The sequence below is a fragment of the Heterodontus francisci genome, chromosome 2 (genome assembly GCF_036365525.1).
Source record: "Heterodontus francisci isolate sHetFra1 chromosome 2, sHetFra1.hap1, whole genome shotgun sequence".
NCBI lineage: Eukaryota > Metazoa > Chordata > Chondrichthyes > Heterodontiformes > Heterodontidae > Heterodontus > Heterodontus francisci.
Window position 1 is genome coordinate 13,847,658 of NC_090372.1, and position 19,648 is coordinate 13,867,305.

General features: G+C 41.6%; 1 protein-coding gene across 22 annotated transcripts in view; it reads right to left on the minus strand.

The window, feature by feature from the left end:
• Window positions 1-19,648, minus strand: part of fars2 (phenylalanyl-tRNA synthetase 2, mitochondrial) — a 480,761-nt gene that overhangs the window by 281,442 nt on the left and 179,671 nt on the right. For 20 of the 22 annotated variants that reach the window (XM_068054478.1, XM_068054480.1, XM_068054481.1 and 17 more), the window contains one exon: window positions 7,168-7,299. The exons of 1 other annotated variant lie outside the window; for it this stretch is intronic. In XM_068054478.1, the coding sequence (XP_067910579.1) occupies window positions 7,168-7,299 (132 nt within the window). Of the gene's footprint in view, window positions 1-661; window positions 914-7,167; window positions 7,300-19,648 lie in introns of those variants that run through there. One more of the 22 variants, XM_068054477.1, reaches the window with a different exon arrangement.

Below are 19,648 nucleotides of genomic sequence, written 5' to 3' on the forward strand. Positions count from 1 at the left end.
CACGAAGACCAGTAGCTACAGCAGCTTGGCAAAAAGCGCCAACATCAAAAACAACAACTCACAGTGTCACTAGGCAGCTTCACGTGCAGCACTTGTGGCAGAACCTACCTTTCAAGGATTGGCCTTCATAGCCATCAGCAAAGGTGCATCAAGAGAAGACACCCCAACTAAATGGATTGTTTGTTGCATGTCCATCATCTTTCTTAGATGGAAGGATGCCAACCATCACATTTCCTATCTCTAAAATATATTCTTTAATCAGAAATGTTAATTAAAAGTCTACACGAGGCATTTAACTTAAAGAACATTTATAAATTTAATCAGTAAAATTGCTACAAGGTACTATTAACAAGATTCTTCTATTAGCCAATAAATCACAACTTATTAAAGGCTTTGGATATATACCCACAAAGCCTGGACCCACTGAAGGATTAAGAATCTATGCTGTCACTTGTCTTTGGAAACTGTGTTTTATGACCTGTAAAGCTAATAAATATTTTAGCATGCTACTGCTATGTAAGTTGTAGATGATGAAAACTTCATTTTATAGTGGGCAATAGCCAGCGTGAGTGCAACATACAGCATTTCTCCAATGAATTAATCTCCATCCCCTGAACATAGCCCATTGCCCCCCACCCCCAATTTTAGTCTTTCAACTCAGCAATGCATAGATATCTACTGAACGTGTTTAAAGCTCTACTGTCAACTTTCCAGTCATCTCCACATTTCAATTCAGTTTTTGCTTTACATTTTGTCCTCAGCATTCTGCTCCATTTAAGCCACATTTTGCTAGGAATGTAAAATGGTGCAACCCATGAAAGCTGTTAATGCCATCATTTGGATGATTTCTGCCAGCCAATTTTCATTCCAGGCAATTTTGCTGAGACTGGCAGGTTAGCCTTCCAGAGGAAACCTGTGGACAAATATTATTTGAGAGTTAAATGCTCAGATGTTGTAGAAGGCACCAGCTTAATTACAGGTCAACTGCAAAAGTAAACAAGTAGAGGGTGTACCATTCCTATGTTGATCATTTCTGTGTCAAATACTATTATGCAAATCTTGCAATGCATTGTGCCAGCTGCATATGCGCACAAACATAATGAAGGGGTCAGAAGTTCCTGGGAACTATAGTACTGAGATTACACACACCAGCAGTTTACAACGGTGCTGTACTGCTGAAGCTTGACTGAGTTTATGCTCTCAACAGCAGCACAAACTCAGGAAAAGTTTCACAATTTTGTTGATGAAGATGGGGCTTTCCTACCTGTCAGTTCGCATGTTTTGCTGAAAAGTATCGCAGTAATTCTTATAGAGTAGTGAAAAACTGGAGTATCTTTAATTTTCTGACCTTTGAGAGTGACTTTTAAGAAAAGTGTGTTGATTTGTTTTGGGAAGGGCTGAGATTTTTTTGGCTTTTTGGATTGTTTTTGCTACATTATTGTTTCCAATGCTTCCCTTTGTTTGCATTTTTGATTTTACTTTTTTACCTGACACCACTGAAAGATGTTTAATGCTTTATTTAAGCATGTCTATTTGACAGTATGGACATGGTAGTTTGAAGATGAGAAGCAGTTGTTGAGGAATGAACAGAGAGGGAACTGGCATTTGAGGCAGTCCATTCAGTTCGGGATTACCCACATTTTCAGATCTACAGACCCCACTAGAGATCCCTGAGACAGCAAGGAGATGTGCCTTCACCAGCAATAATTCACCAGGGAGACCTTTATCCCTGTTGGAATTGTATTCTTGAATTATGCACCATCATTGTTGTAGAAGCAGAAAAGTAGTCTTGAGTTGCTGGAAGTGAAAGCAGCATATACACAGTGACAGACTTATGCCAAACCTGCAAGCCAACCTTCTGTCAGTAATTGATGCAGTCAAGTTGTGTTACAAGGACTTGGTGTGATGTGTGCTCAGCAAAGTTTTCAACTGTATATTGCATCTTGAAGGTTTTCCTGCTGTGGTATGTAATGCATGAGATGCAATGAAAAAGTTGTAATGTTGTATGAGGCTGGCATGTGAACCGTAAATGTGGAACACTTCGACAGACAATACCTTTGGCATGCTATTTCGGCTGCCTAACCAATAAATGGTAAAGTTGGGCAGTCTTAGTTTGCCAGATTCCTTAGTGTGATGATCTTCTACAGAAAATGTACACAGCATTGAGCCTGGTAGGCATCATACACTGCCATCTTCTGGGAAGGGTGGCCTGGAATACCAAACAGGGTCATCTTTCTTGGACCCACCACTCCACTTTACCAGCAATGGAACAGGGGAGCAGATGGGCACCACTCCATCACTTTCCTGCGGTCTATCACGCCAGAGTTGATGCGCATTCTTCAACAGCAGCTATCTACCCCAAACCAGTTTCACTTCCCTTTCCCTTATTCTTCTTTTTCAAATGCATATCCAATTTCCCTTTTAACTAGTCTTATAGTCTCCATTGCAATGGCCACTTGCAGTAAAACAGTCCATGTTCTACTAACACTATGGGCTGGATTTTAATGTGCAGAAATGCTGGCAGTGGGGTAATAACGCATGGGAAATCCAGTATGGAAATGATGCATGGTTGTCAGTGGCTTTTTAAGACAACAACTGCATTAACATATGATTCCTGGGTTACCTGACCAATTAGTGTCACAGGGACACACTAAACATGTAAGCTGAACTAGTTGCAGGTGGGACGGAGAGACAAAGAAGTGTTGCCATTGAAGGTAGAAGGTCACAGGCTGAGCCCCGCTACAGTGGTGCCTACCGTAATGTGTGCTGGGAGGCTGTGAGGACCCAGAGGAACATATCATTCCCCAGCAATGGGTTGAAAAAGCCACATGGGAAATCAAGAAGGCATGGTTGGAGGTGACACAAGAGGTCAGAAGCAGGAGTGTGGTGCAACCCATTGCAGGAAATGGTTCAATGATCTAAGCAGGGCAGGAAAGATAAAGATGAGAGCAATGGTGCGTTCACCCACATCCTGACGTGCTTATAACTGATCAAGTTGCTGGCAGCCATGCGTTGACATAACTACAAATACTGCAGTCAGCTATTATAGCTATTCCTCTGTAATGAGAATTAACGTTTAGTGAAGGCATAAAATTGAAATCAAAGTAAACCAAATTATGTACTTCGTTTATTCTGATTTTACTAAATTTGCCACAATTATAATCACTAATGGAAACCAATTCACCCATTTTTTGGTGATTCAATTCTAATCTGTGATTGTAGATGGGGCATTAGATCTATCAGTAATTCCTCTGTCATACTGCCTTTTGGAAGCAACAGCGTACTACATTTTACTTCCTCAGCTCAGCCAGTGTGGAACATGGAACTATGGGATTACTATTGATCAAAATATCTTTTCAAATTCAAATTGCTTGACAACTTGCCTCATTCTACACTCTTATTAAATCTACTGTTTGGCAGTGATTCTCAAATTTATTGTGAAAACACTTGGCATTCTAGGGAGTAGATCTTGACTTGGTGCGTTGGTGTAAAAAAGGATGATACTGAGTCGGTAACTCTTTTTACATCTTTCCCTATTTGTATTTCCATTGACTTCAACAAAAATAAGAACGGGGATAAATGTAAAAAGGGCTGCTGACTGGCTATCAACTGTTTTACACCAGCATACAAAGTCAAGGTCTATCCCGACAACTTATATGTTGAACTAACATTCCAATGAAATTTTTTGACAATTCATTTGAACAAATTGGTTGCTAAATTAATCAGATTAGTTTTATCTAGGGAGGTACTTGTCAGCTAATGTTCACTGCCTCTTGACTGTTATTCACAAAGTGCAGGGTGATATCATTCGTATTTCTCTTGACAATGCAAAGCATTTGATAGCAAGGAATGGAGTATCTTTTGGGAATGCTATCCCCTTGTCCCAGCCCAAGAGAGTCACAAAAGAACTTCATTCCACTAGTTTTAGTAGCAATAGGGAAATTGATAGGGCTCCCTCTGACTCCGCTCACTATGCAGAACCAGAACTGTCCAAATATACATGTGTTTTATATTGCAGGATTGGAACACAGATCTAAATTTTCAATCCTGTGGTCATTCTATTACAAATGCTGGCTTGTATTAAAAAATACAGTCACCAATTGGAGCACAAGGTCAACTGTAGCAAGATTGAAATTTTAATATTTGCCACATCATCCAATTGTCATGCTCGGAAGAAGCCATGATAAAATAAACAATGAATGGGAGGAATTATGAAATACAAAAATCAACTGTTAAACTGAACCACAAGAAAATGGGCACATTGTAGCACAGACAAAATGGAGTAGAGGTCAGGTGACCCCCCTGTATTATCAATGAACAAGCCTATCTGCAAAGATGAAACTCATTAACTAGGTCTGAACTAGCTCTGGGGAAAACCCATTGAAATTGTAATGAGCACATTACATGTTGATGACTCTAATCTACAAGAATGAATTAACAAAGGTTCTGTAAGACAGACCGACTCCACCAGGATGAGGAGGTGTGAAGTAACACCATTGTAACAGAATGTCCCCCATCCAGATGCCAATAGATAGCAATGGTTTCCATATCCTGGACTATTGTGTGGTCACACTAAGGGAGAGGGCCATGTGTCACCTGACAGAGACTCAAATATAATGGACAGAGAGGGGAGATCAAGCAAAGACCACAGAAAGCCAGTTCCAGGCAAAGGCTGTGAGATCAGTCCAGCTTAGGAAGAAGCCCTGCTGCTGATAGTATACTTCAACTTGATGTAGCAGAGAATGTTAAAGGTGACACCACCTCCAGATTGACGTTTTAACCACTGGAAATCTACTACACCTCAGCAGCTCATGACTGCAAACATTCAGGCCTGCACCTTTGAAAACACTTTCCTCCCAAGAAGATTCTCAACAGGTTGCTGTGCACCATGAACTCTTACATCACTTGGGATCACTTGGGCATCCTACCCTTTCTCTTCTATCGATCTATCTTTGCGTGTGCACGTGTGTGAATGCGTGAGTGGGTAAAGGGTGCGAACAATTAAGGTTTTGCTGTTTAAATGAAAATTTAACCTTCCTTTTTTTAGAACCTACAAGAAAACCTGTCATTTGTCTTTTTATTTGACCCTAAAAAAACACTCAGGTATTGACATATCGTTTTTAACAAAACAATATCAATGGTCAGTTGGAAGGTGAAATGTGGAAGCCACCCACACCACTTACCACCTGTCCGTAATATATTCAAGAAATTTGTAAATCGACCACAGTTGCTATATGTATCTGGTAGCACACATACCATGTAACCGCAGCCCTTGTACAGAACACCTTCACTCCAATATTTCGTGCTATCAGAGAAGATGTGCTCCACTGGGAACCATTGCTGTTTTCTCTCCTACTTAGGGTTAGCGTGGTCAAAACAAATATTCTATCCCACTTATTAGAGTTGTTCCAAATGTTGCCAATTCATTTCCTTAAGATTAGCTTTAAGAATTTAGGGTTAAATGTTTAGCCCATTGTTGTGGAAAGGTAAACAACCAGAGTAAAGCCAAACAGCCACCAACACCTATTGATTAATCTACTGAATTGTTTGTTTTATTACTGACCAGCTCAGATACTTCCTATGTTCCAGTGAATATTCATGAAAGCGTCATGGAGGATCTTGAAAACAAAAACAGGAAATTTAAAGTCAATATACTGGTGGGGTCAGGAAACCAGTGGTGGTTGGTGAGGACAGGTTTGATAGGTAGGGAAAACTTTATGTGAGATTGGATCTAGGCTGTTAAGTTCTGGGACAGGGTTTAAATTCAACCCAGTTTGATAAGATGAAAATCTGCTCTCTCTGTTGTCAATAAAGATATAAATGAAATGAGCTTAGTGGGCATGGGTCCACACCACAAAATTGGCAAGTGTATTGGGGAAAATCCACTTAGATGTTGTAAATAGTGCTCTTGTGAGGTTAAGTTTTTGACAGATTTTTCTGGCAGAACAGAAGGAACTCAACTCTGCACTTTGTCTATGCTGTAATTCAGTGGTTCTCAAACTTTTTTATCTGCAGACCACTTAGGCGGGGAAAAAGACCCTGCAGACCACTACCACTCCTACCCCACCCACTTTTGCTTACAATTGCAAAAAAACTCAGCAGAATTTATGGGAAGAATGGCAATGCTTTTGATGAGATAGCACTGAGGTTATGTCTGGTTCCAAGCTGGAGAGTTTCAGTCCCATGTCGGGCTCCACGTTTCGCCAGTTTTTCTTCTTTGTTTTCAGCCCCTCAAGTATTGAAAATCCGATCACGCAGTTATGTGCTGTAACAGTAACATAAATCTTGCTCTTAAAGCTATATTGTTGTTGCTCGCGCTTGTGACAACTTGTTCCACGCGCTTGTGACAACTTGTTCCACGCACGTGGAAATCAATCTGTTGTGTGACCTCATGCGAGTGGTGGGGATGAGGGTTCTGGTTTGTTCTTTCATGTGGCCTCGGCGTTGCATGTCAGTGACTTGCATTTTGAACCAGCCCGCGGGCCACCTGGAGGACCTTTGCGGACCACACTTTGAGAATCACTGCTGTAGTTGAATTGAGAGCTTCATGCCAAAAGTGAAAAAGCATCTCCTTTCCGAGCATCAGCATCCCTTACCTTGAAGAGCAAATAAAATGATCTCTCCCAATAAATTCTTTCTCTTTAAACAACTAAAAGAAAATGCTTCATGACTGTTGAATATTTCAAGTATTCCATGCAAAATGTGTAACTGACAATTGATTCATATCTAATATGGTACAATTTGAGTTTTTTTTAAAATGCTAACTGTTATACGTGTAGGCCATAAAATGAACATATGAAGGCTATGAAAAGGGTATGTTTTGTGCCCAGCAGCAAAAGAGTCAAAACTTGAAACCACAGTAAGCCATGTTGCTGATGGAGGAAACAGCATTTATCTAACCGCTGCACAATTATTTCTTCCAATATTTCCTGTATAAGTTATATACAACTGTACAATGTGCATAATGTGTGTAATGTAACTATTTGAAGTATGGCTTTTATGTGCAACTATTCTTCAGAATTCTTTGGCAGAAACTTTCAAATAATTTGAAAACGTGGGAAGAAAATTAGGGCCAAAATATATTTTAAAGTAACAGAGAGAATTAAATCAAGAATCAAAGATGATTTCAAAAACTCCAATGCCAATTGTTCTGCACTATTTAATTACCTGAGTTTACCAGATGCTGCTCCATGATACCACAGCCGAGGACCTCCATCCACTCTCCTTGGAATTTGATCTCCATTTCAAAGGAAGGGTGTGTAAATGGGAAATTGCAATCCACCCATCTAATTTCCAGTCCTGTCGCAAGGCAAATATGACAGCATTAGGGATTCCTATAAAAACTTACCCTTTAGCTAATGGCACCAATTACTGAATTCCAGGAAAATAAATAGCAAACAAACTCACTTACAACAGTTTTGTGCACAGCAATAAATCTTTAAACACAAGAAAAAATGGTCATGTCTTTTCCAATATGAAAAGTGCTTTGTGCAGTTCAGGCCGCCTCCAAAACTAAATCAATCACTTGTCAAAATCTCACAGCCACCTGGCATGTAAGGAAAATGAGTCAAGATCACTGGGAAGCCAGCAATCCTATTAAAAACCTTAACTGGCAGCGCCTAGTAACTTCTCAAAAATGATAAAGTAGGCTCAGCCTTCTTGATGGACTACAAAAATTTTCATTTCTGCATCAATCGCTGTTAACCATCACCTCTTTTATTAGTCTCTCCCCATTTTAGAACAAGAAAATTCATTTTAACTTCAGTCCAAAGATATTAATAGAACGTGGAATTGTGTGTTAGATGAGCTTCTGTATTGACTTGAATTATAGCCGTAGATCATTGTACTTCTTTAATCTGCTGGATTTAGTATCAGTTCATTGTTTAGGACTTCATAAAATGCTGCATTTATAAGCTAGATTATTGCTACATGGAGATCCATGTGATCTTATTTTAGCTCTGCTGAGTATCTGTGTTGTAGACAAAGTAGAGTCACAGAGATCTGTGTATCTGCCTTGCCTACAGCAAGGGGCCAGAACCCGTATAAAACCCTTCAGGCTGTATGTTTCATATGAAATGCATATTGTAAATATAACCTGTAAATGTAAGTGTCGTGAGGCACCTCAGTGTGCCACATACTGTAATGAAAGAAATTGAATTTTATTGCACTTTACATAACGTCAAATTTGAACTTATGTAATGCACTTCTACAAACTTTATGAATAAAGTAAATTTTTTGAAAAACAAAACTGCCTTGCCTAAATACATTGCTTGTCTGTTTATATTTCATCCAAAGTGTGGCACATTCCTTTGTAAATCCATAGTAAAAAGCTTTAAGTTTAGTTTAATTATTTTTCTTAAAGCCGTTGAATAAAACAAAAATTATTTTCTATGAAATGACACTTTATCAGTTTCATCAGAGTGAGTTGTACCATTAATCCTTACAGTTGAACATACAAGTATTACTATAGTAGAGCATACAGAGGCATTGGTAAAATCAAGTGGTAGTAAAAGTGAACCATTAATACTTTGCTTATCTATGATCTATACTCAAAAGATTAAAGCACATAACACTTGTGTTTGTTAATAAATATACAAACAATAATTGTGATTTTCAGTCTCAATCCTTCACTATCCTAAGCAGCAACAGATATTCTCAGCAAGCAAGCTGTATGCAGTATCAGGCTTCAATGACAATTATGTCAACCCAGTGCAACACTTTAAAAAGAAAATCTAATCACCAGTACCTCTTGAAAACTATGTCTGTAGATTTTCAATGGCTTTGCTCACAGGTAAGCCAGAGCTTCAAGGACAGATTTTAATATTTAATGTGCTCCTACTGTAGCCCAAATGTGACAGCAATTTACCCATCATTATAATGTTGCAAGTTATCTGAAGCAACATAGAATGACTGACACAAGGTATTACATGGTCAACTGGTACTGAAACATGTACCTTTTAGATTTAGGGGGAAATTTTAACCAAAGAAAACAGGTGGGTTTGGGTCAGGTGGGAGGGGTTAAACTCTTAAAAATTAGATACCTGACCCAAAGCTACCTCCAACACGCCCACTTACGGCTTTAACTGAGGTGGGAGTGGGCAGGCAACAACCGGCTCCAAGGAAGCAGTTTGGACTTTAAATATGATAATGAGGCTGCGAATCTAACTGCTGTCGGCTGGGATCAAAGGAAATAAAGGAGAAGAAAGGATCATCTTAATTATCCCTCTTTACCCCTCCTCTATTTACAGTCCTTTCCCACTCATTCCTTCCTAAATCTGCCCTCTTTCATCCCACTCTCCACCCTTGCAGCTCAGTGTAGAGGGGTGGTGGGGGGGGGGGGGGGGGGGGTGAAGCCAATAGATCTACTGCTTTACCTATTCTTTACATTGCTAGCATGGAGTGCCTATGAAGCCTACAGTTCTTTAAAGGGTTGGGAAGGCAAATGTGGAGCTTCCCTCTCACAGGAGCTAAATAGGTGATTTTCCACTGAGTCGTGGGGCGGGGTTGTTGGAGAGGGGCTACGTGGGTGCCAATGGCACTTTTGAGTATGGAGGTAGGGATGCCTTTTCCCAGTTTATGACAGCCCAGGAGCTGCCCTTCCATTTGGAATTTCATGACCAATGGTATTATGGTCTTTTCCCTCTCCTTGTTTGACCACAACAGGTTTAATTCTTTCTCCAAAGTGGATGTATTGGTCAATTCAGTAGGCGTTTGATTACTTACTTGCTATGATCTTAACAAGAACCAATAGGTTTTCCTAACAAAGTGGTTTACTCTATTCTACCTAAACTGAACTAATAAAAAAAACTACATGCCAACTTTCACTCACACAAACACAATAGAGGTTTACACACACAAATAGGTTACAGAATGGGGAAAAGTAGATTGGTTGAGTTGGAGTCCATAAAATAAAGGGTATACAGTCTGTGGAATTTGGTGATTCAGCAGTATTTCTCCTTGCTAAAAAGAACAGATAGCTCCCTTAAATTTCCTGGGTCTTGGTTCTTGCTTGTAAATGAGAATGCATTTCATCTCCCTTCTCACAGACCTTGCAATGTAGAATACGGTGTTGCAAATTAGGTAGCCATCTTAAGCTGCTAGCAAAGTTATCTGCTATTTCTTTTTTTTTTAAATGTCTTTTTAAAAAAATATATAAATTCAGATTGCCAGTCAGTGGATTAAAGAAAATGATCATTCAGCAAAGCACTTTGGCGTGGCACTTTCCCACAACGCAAAATGAAATGTGACAACAGGAACATTTCATTATGAAGTCGCAAATTAAAAAGGAACTGTATACACACACTCATCAGTCTCACTATCACAGCCATACTCTGTTTTAATTTTTTTTCATCCAGGATTGGGCACAATTGAGGAACTCCAACTGCTTTGACTGGGCTCAATCAGCTTGTGCTGCAGCATACAATGGTTTTCTCATGTATTTCTACAATACCTTCCTTTCCAGTTTCTCTATATCGGTGAACACAACCCTGGATTCAAAGTTGTGCAGAACTTTGTGAAGACCATCCAGTGCTTTTTGTACATGATTTTTTCTGTGCTCCACCAGGCTAACAGCTTGCTTTGCAGAGCACTTTGCAAACCAACTGTCACCTAGTTAAATAGTGACTTCATTTGAGTGGATTAGCTGTCCTGGTATAAATGCAAGTGGGCCAAATGGCACCATAACATCATAAGACACTTTGTCAGGCAAAGTTTAAAGCCTGCCTTGAAGTGCTTCATAGTCATTTTGTACTTTGCCCAGTGCTGGATTTTTTTCCTTGCAGCAGGAGACTACCTATCAATTTTGTTCAGCAGCTCTTCCTGTCGTTCCAGCACATCCAGTCTAGCCCACAATTCCTCCTCTGTTAGGATACTTGACTTGCAGTCACCAGCACCATCACCACCCTCCAAAGCTGCCACAAAAACCTTTTGGGGCTTAGGGTTTTCCTTTGGCTTATGAGCTTTTCAGTGTCTCCCTTCAGAATTTAAATCTTTAATTTCTAGGTCTTTGTCTGAATTTCCTCCCGAACCTGGGTCAGTTTCCTGGGACTGAGGCAATACGGATTTTGTTTTATGGGAGGGATCTTTCCTACATCCACATCATGTAGGGTTAGGGCTTTGCACTCTGGTTTGTCCCTGCAGATCCCTTTAAACATTGAGAGCAGCCTTGTTAGGTCTCCTCTCTGTTCTGCATTTAAATAGGAGAGTACAGTGACTAATTTCCCTAACATTTCAGCAATAGCTAACCGGACAGGAGGGGGTTCATTTTGGGAATCCTCCCAGTCTCCCTCTAACTCGTCCTCACTGTCCTTTTCGCCCTCCTCTTTCCTGACTGCCTGACAGACTTGTGCCAGTTTGTCCCCTTCACGGCTGTGATACTGTTTTAACATATTGATGTGGCACAGCCTTTGCTCTTTCCTATGATCTGTGCTGTCAATTATATAATTCACCTTGCTAGTTCTCTGTATGAGCCACTGAACCAGGCTTTCAATGGTTCTCCCTGTATTGGTAATAGCACTAACACATTGTCTCTGGGCTGAAATGGTCTTGCCTTGGCATGTTTATCCGCCTGCCTTTTCATAGTTCTGGGAGGTTTTTAGGTGTTCCTGAGCCACTGCCAGGCTCTCATGAGCCGTTCTCGGAACATGAAGATGTAGTCTCACATTCAACAAAGCACATTAGCGCGACAATGGACATTTTCTGTTTTTTGCTGAGTGCTTCTCAGACTAACAATTCTTAGAGATGAGTCAATACACTGTGTTTTTAAATACAAGTGTTTGCAATAGTCAGTTCACAAAATGAATATGGGATCAAAAACAAGTTGAGTTTAAAATTGTAATATGCCTTTTCAGAGTCAAGGCTAAAGCAATACATAGGGTACAGAAATTTGCACAATTTTAAAATAAAATGCTGAAAGGATGGAGGGAATAAACATCAAATGCAAAAACAAAATTTACCGGCTGACTAATCAAAGATTGCAGCAAAGGCTCTAAATTTTTTTGTGTGGTGCTCTATGAAGATGTTTGGAGATTTGGCACCAACAGTCCAGATTGTGTAATTACAGTATGACAAGTTTATATTGGTGAAATACATTACAGATGTGGATTGTGGAAATTATAATGGGTAAAAACTGAGATAAAGAGCTGAATTTTCGACACGAAGGCGGGAAACAGGAGTCAGGTTCGTTTTCGTGTCAGAAACCCACCTCCGGTGGGAAACTGATTAAAGTTAAGGTTTTTGCTTGGGGACACCCTTAGTTAGTATGTAGACGTGTTTCCTACCCACTTAGAGCCAGTGGGGGTGGGATTGAAGGCAGGCCAAATGAAGTGTGGGACTCATTTAAATTCCCACGGCAGCCATCACTGAGGCTGCTGGTTGTCCTGAGGGAGAGATCTGCGGTTTGTGCCAAAGCCTTCCACTGTACCAGAGGGATGTGAGATGTCACAATGGAGCTGGAGGCCTAGCACCCAGGGCACAGCAGACCCTCGCTACATCAATGCCGACCTGGATCTAATGCTGGAGGTTGTGAGGGAGAGGAGGGAGGTCCTCTTCCCAGAGGGTGGCAGGAAGAGACCACCTCGTCATGCAGCAGTGGCACCTCTCTTTCAGCGCCATCTCCTCTTCCTCCTCCCCTCTGACAAGTTATCTCCTTCCAGGGAGTCACCATCCTCAAGGCCTACACCTCTCTGGAGGGCCATGTAGTGCGGAGCACAGCAGACCACTGCAATGACTGACCCTTTCAGGAGAGTACTGGAGGGCACTACCTGACCGGTCCAGGCATCGGAATCACATCTTCAGAAGCCTGATGCCCTGCTCAATAGCTGAACAACTGAGCAACTGGCACCAGTTGTATCACCTCCCGATCAGAGGTCAGTAGCCATCTCCAAGGGATATCCCTTGTCCCCTAGGATCCATCCCTGCACTTTGGAGGTTGGAGTGAAGATCTGAGGCAGTCTGGACTGGCAGAGGATGAAGGAGTCATGGAAGCTGCTAGGAAAGCGAGCACTTGTTGTGGTTGCAGACCAGTTGGACACTGAGGAAGTGGAAGCCTTCCTGTTGATGGACCTCACTGCCCAGTCACTGGGTGCCTTAATGGCCACATGGGTGCAATCAAAGATGCCTAGCACCTGGGGGAATCCAGTGATGAAGGCAAAACACAATGCCCTCTGCCCCTGTGAGGCCATGTCGGTCATAAAATGAATGTGCTGTCCAGCTCTGGCAAATAGGGCATCAGTGACCAGCAAGATGCAGTGGCGTGTAGCTGTTTGAGATGCCACAAAGGTCCGCAGCTGATCCTTGGAAGGTGCCAAAAGAGAAAAAGTGCAATAGCACAGTAACTTTGACGGCCATTGGCAGGGCATGGCGTCTGGTGCTGCGAGGTTCGAGGTCTTCGGCAATAAGGGTACAGATGTCCATGACCATCTACCTGGAGAGTCGCAGTCTCTTGTGGTGCTAGGTCTCGGTCATCTCCAGGAAGCTCCGTCTTCGGTGGTAGATCCTGTGTTGAGGGTTTGACCTCTGTTGCCTTCCTGCTCTCCTTTCCTCTCTCGTGCCCTCCTGAAGCCTGTGGTTCTACCCTTCCTGCAGAGGCTGTTACCCCTCATTGTCCTTGGCAGCTTTGTCCTCTGCTCTTCTGCGCCCATGATGCTTGGGGGATGCTGACCCCGTTGAATGCCTGGGCGCTGAGCAACCACTCTCCCTGCCACCTGCGCAGTGCCAAGAGCACCCCCTTACCAAGTACTGAGTTCCGCTTTTCTCCACTGACCCTCTTGTGGAGCCAGGGTGATGCATTGGGGCAGCCACGACTGGCTGCCCACCTTTTTACCTGCCTCCCTTCGGCTGATGTTTCTGAAGGCGCCAGTAAACAATGCAACCCTTTAAAAATTTCAACATCCAACCGTGACAAACGCTTAAGCTTTTTAAACAGCTTTAATTGGCCTCAATTGGGAGGAGAGAGGGATTCCTATCCCACCCTCTCCCACCTCCTGCCCCCCACCGCTCTGGTGAATACTGCCAGCACCAGGAACAGCATCCTGCAACTGACACGCCAGCCAGCCCCGGTATTCTTGGGGCTCCCCCACTTCCATTCCTGTCTTCGGGGGGCCCTGAAAATTCAGCCCAAAGAGTGTGACAAAAGGAAGTGGTGCACATAGGAAGTACACACAGACATAAGACTTTTACTATAGCTACATAGATTTACATACCACTTTACAAAATCTGCTTTCGATGTAAGCAACTTTCTTTGTCCTTCCCTTCCCAAAACTACTTATTCTCAGCTGTTTACATTGGGGCAGAATTTATGGAGTTTTGCACGCCAAAACATCAGTGTTCACCATCATTACCTCTCTGAATCTGAGTGCAACTTCAGGATTTAGCACATGCACAAACTAACGCAGTAATCCTGAAGCTGAGATCTGCCATTTACTGCTCTGCAACAGGCTGCGCTCTGATGCACCCCAACCCGCCCCGAGCCAGCAATCAGCAAAATCAATTGATCTGGTGAGAACTTGCCCTTTTCCACGCTCATATCACCATGAGAAACCTCATAAAAAGTTAATTCTTGTTCAATGAGGTGTAAGTGGGTTTTTAACAGTAATAACTACTGTTCCTGAAAAAAAAAATTTATATTTATGGAATGTTGTTAAATAATTAAGTACAAAATTTTTAAACTAGTTTTAAATAATCAAAAAAAATTTAAAGTTTGTTCATGACATTTGAGTTTCTACCTTAAGCCCATGTGTATGTCCCAATCTTTATTTCACTCTAAAATACATTTTTAAAAGTGATTTGATTATTAATGCCTTTCATTTCCTGGTCAGCTATCTGTGAGAATTCTTGAATGTGATTGACTTCTTAGACAGCTTGATGACATCACTGCAGCTCAACACTGGGATCCCCATTAAAGTACTCTACAAACAATTGCCATCGAGAGAAGTTGAGTTCTTGCCACAGAGGTCAATAGATCTTTCAGTGCAGCATTCTTCTAGGTCAATGGCAAGTGCCCTTGGTTCACCACTCACAGCAAAATCTGGGCCTTTTTTAAAAAATCTCACAGTAGATTTGCAGTTTTTGCTCAAGTTTCAAATACTTAATTTAGTTATTTATTTATTCTTCCTTCCTCCCTCCCCAAAACAATTGATATATGATTCTTAAAAGATATTTTTCTTTCCTTTACTTCATATAATGATTTTGTAGCTTGAAACATTTCCTGTTGTACTCTTGCACCAGGGAGATTTTATTCCCACCATCAAGTTTCTCCGACCAGCAACTCGTACAGATGTGCATTTGTCTTCCCCAGGCGTGAATGAGTCTAGCTGCCATGTCTGAACTCAGCATGAACTTGTTTCAAAAATATGCTCTCCGCCCTCTGCACAAACTTCAATCTCCCTCATTGCTACATCCCTCATCCTCAGAAACTGTGTTCACTCATAATTTTTATTTAGCCACTTAGAATGTAGAAAACACTGAAAAATAGACATGAAAAATAATATTCTGGGCTTTAGATGTTCACCCACAACTGAGGTAAGAGAAATTGGCTTCTAAATTTTTGGGTTATCCATTTCTTGAGCAGCAGTGTAACATTTGCCACCTTTCAATCCTTTGGCACAATTCCCACTTGCAAGAATTTTTGAAAATTATGAATAACTCTATTTTCTCCTACTCAAACTCATTCAGTACTCTGGATTGTGCACAATCTGGGCTTGGAGAACTTTCCATTGTTTTTTAATACAGGTTCCTTTTAAAAAATTTTCTCTGTTAGTAAATTTTCAATATCTTCCCCAGGCACTCCTACTTTTACTTTCATCTGTAAAAACAGAAGCAAAATATTTATCAAACATCTCCCTTAATCCCTCAATCACAAATACAAGATGAACTGTTTCATCTCTAAATCATCATGTTGAAAGGTCAGATCATTTTAGTTCAGCAATAGAAGAGCTATATGCTGCTTACAAGCAGCATGTTTACCATCATTCAGCTAGACTTTAAGGTAGTTCAATTAAGAAACCAAGGAGACTTCTAGTGAAATCATGACATGGTCAGTAGCCTAAGCAAGGAACCTCAGACCCCGAAGTCGGTAACACACCCAACCCCACCATAAAACCTGAAACCTCAATAAGACAACCCAGTGCTGCATTATATAATATGCATTTGTGGATAGCCAAGAAAAAAAAAGGCATATAACCCTCTAATAAAAATCCAAGCTCCCTCCCGTGTATACCATCAATCATGGGGAGTTCCCAACTTCCCAACCGAGAAAAAACGAGTAGATCAGTGCAATATCAGTGTCAGCTGTGGCTCAGTTGATCGCACTCTTGCCTGAGTCATAAGTCTTGGGGTTCAAGCCCCATGCCAGGGCTTGAGCACAGAAATCAAGGCTGACACTCCAGTGCAGTACTAAGGGAGTGCTGCACTGTCAAAGGTGCCGTCTTTCAGATGAGACGTTAAACCTAGGGCTCATCTACTTGCTTTGGTGGATGTAAAAGATCCCATGGCACTATTTTGAAGATGAGGGGAGTTATCCCTGGTGTCCTGGCCAATACTTATCCTTCAATCAACATCACAAAAAAATTATCTAATCATTATCACATTGCCGTCTTTGGGAGCTTGCTGTGTGCATACTGGTTGCCGCATTTCTTCCATTACAACAGTGACTACACTTCAAAAAGTACTTCATTGACTGTAAAGGGCTTTGAGATGTTCAGTGGTTGTGAAAGGCGCTATATAAATGCAAGCCTTTTTTAAAATATGAAATGCCTACTCCAGGCAGCACAGCAACTTAGCCAAACTGGTGTTGGTATTCAAAGACAACCCAAATAGACTACAGTAAACCCATGACATTGTGTACTTAAGACTCCCAAGAGGCATTTGATGAAGTTCCACATGAAAGGTTAATAGTTCAGCTCAAAGGTGTGGCGATTCAGGGTAAAACAGCAACATATAGGAACTTGGCTGAAAGGGTAGAAAACAATGTCAGAAGAGTCATGTTGGATTGGCAGGGTTGGGGGTATGACTGAATGAGCTGTCCAGGGTGTGGTGTCGGGCCCACTTTGATGTCTAATTTATATTAATGACCTGTATTCAGAAACTAAATGCAAATTAGATAGATTTTCCAGCAATACCAAATTAGGAGGGTCAATGAAATCAACAGAGACAGCCGAGAAATTGCAAAATATATGGGTGGTCTAAAGAATAGCTAGAATATTACTTGTCCCTTGGTGTGTGATCTGTTGTTAAGCATCACAGGACTATGTCATACCCATTAAAGACATATATTCCTATTTTTAAGATATGGACTTTATTCAAGGTGGTCCCTTTAAAATTGACTTTACCTTTTAACAAAAGGTGGACAATGGTGCAAACGATGGCCACTGAAGGTCAAACAACCTGGCCTGTCTATTTGAACACTGCCTCACTGTCTGGTAAGGACAAAATGATACATTCCAAGCTAAGGGGTGGCAATTACATCCATCCTGAAACCATCAAGAGACATTCCTGAATTGAAAGGGTTCTTCTGAAACAAAGGTGGTGTGAAGCAGCCACATCATAACATGATTATACTCATCCAGACATTAATGGATGGCCATGGATTCCACATCCTGGCCCATTGTGCGGTAACACCAGGGGAGAAAAACCATGTGTCAGGTACCAGAAATGCTAATGATGAATTGTGACTTTAAAAGGTAACCCTTTGGTGGGGCGGGGGGGGGGGGGGGGGGGGGGGGGCGGAAGGTTGTGTAAAGACAGAGCGAGAGATCACAAGAACATTACAGAAAAGCAGTCCAGCCAGTGACTGTGGAAAGAAGTTCAGCCAGACAAGGAAGGAGCCCTGCTGCTAATTCTACATTTCAATTTGCTGCAGGAGAGAACTGAAAGTGACCCACCACCTGCAATCTGAAATCTTAACCACCAGAAATCTACAACACTTCAACAAGTCAAGATTACAAACAACCCAGGCCTGCATCTTTAAAAGAGACTGTTCTACTTAGAAGATTCAACAGGTTTACTGTAAACCACGAGCACCTACCACACCTTGAACCACTACCCTTTGCCTTCTATCTTCTCTTGAGAGTGCATGTGAGAGTGAATGCATGCATAAGTGGTGTTGCTAACTTTTTGGGAATGAATAATGTTCAATAAATAGTTAAACTTCTGTTTTAAACCTACAAAAGAAAAACTGTCACTGTCTATTTATTTGGCAAGCAAAATACTCGGGGCTAACTCAACAAAACACGATTGAGGTCAGTCGGGAGATGAACAGTGGGAACCACCCACACCCCTTACCACTTGCTGTAACAACTAAAGCAATATCCAAAATAAACTTGGGTTTTATTATAACTGAATTGGAACATATATACAAAAAAGGTTACTGCATGAGCTCATCGACACACATCTTACTATCTTGGGCTCCACCCACAACTAACTGATCATGCGACTCTCCATCACTTCCTCTGATGATCTGCACTTGCAGTCCTTAAGGTGGTCTAATCTTAAGGTAGTTCCTTCTTAAGGTCACCCCATAACATCCCCCTTTTTTTCCAAAGATAACAACATACGTACAAGAAACAACAATGTTGTGATTCAGACTAACTATACATGACTGAACAAAGCGTTATTTACAGATAAGCAAATTTAACAGTCTCTAAAACGTAGAGTAGGTATGCTTATTCATTTGGATCTGGTTGTCTCTTCCCAGAGTTGAACTCGTCTTGATGACTCCCTTGAGATTCTGGTGACTCAGAACTCTGGTTAGCATGTTCTTTTTCAGTCTTTGTATCCCCTGTGCATTCATCTCAAAACTTTATTTTTGAACTCATCCGCGATGCCACAGGGTTGTCACATGTAGCGTTGTCATATATCACTCTGAGTTGACTCTGGTTCCTTCTGAGAATCACACCACTTGGTGTTTGGACCTTGTATGATCTGGACTGGTTGCATATTCCAGCAACCTCTGCAGGACACCAAGTTCCTGACGCATGGTTGAGGACTCTGACCTTCTGCCCCACCTGCACTTGAGCTAATTCTGGTCCAGTTTGCCAATCATATGATGCCTTCATCTTCCCGTGTTTAGACAGAAGTACATCCTTTACTGTGGGAAAACTTAGAGAAATGATGACTGGGTAGGGCAATTTCTACCTGCCTTCCAAACATCAACTCTGCGGGTAACGATAAGCCCATGTCCAATGGAGTAGGCCAGAGGTGCAGCATTGCGACCTCAAGGCCTTGACCCATCTGCCCACACTTTAAAATAAGAACTTTTATGATGCGCACCATGCGCTCAGCCATGCTACTGGACTTAGGGTAATGCAGCGACAATGTCACATAACGGACCCCAGACCTAGCACATGTCTTGGAATGGCCTTTCTGGATATTGCGGCCCATTATTGGAGATGATTGCATTTGACATGCCAAACAAGTTGAACAAGGTATAGCCAGCACGTCATGTATCTCGTATCTGCCTGATGATCAGAAACTTGGTGAAATAGTCCATAACAAGGAGGAAATCATCACCTGGAACTCAGAACACATTTGTGCTGATCTTCGCCCATGGGTGTGAAGGAATTTCAAGGCTCCTTCTATTGATTTGGCTGACAAGTTTGACACACATCACAGGATTTCACCAGCATCTCAAAATCACTGTTGATTCCTGGCC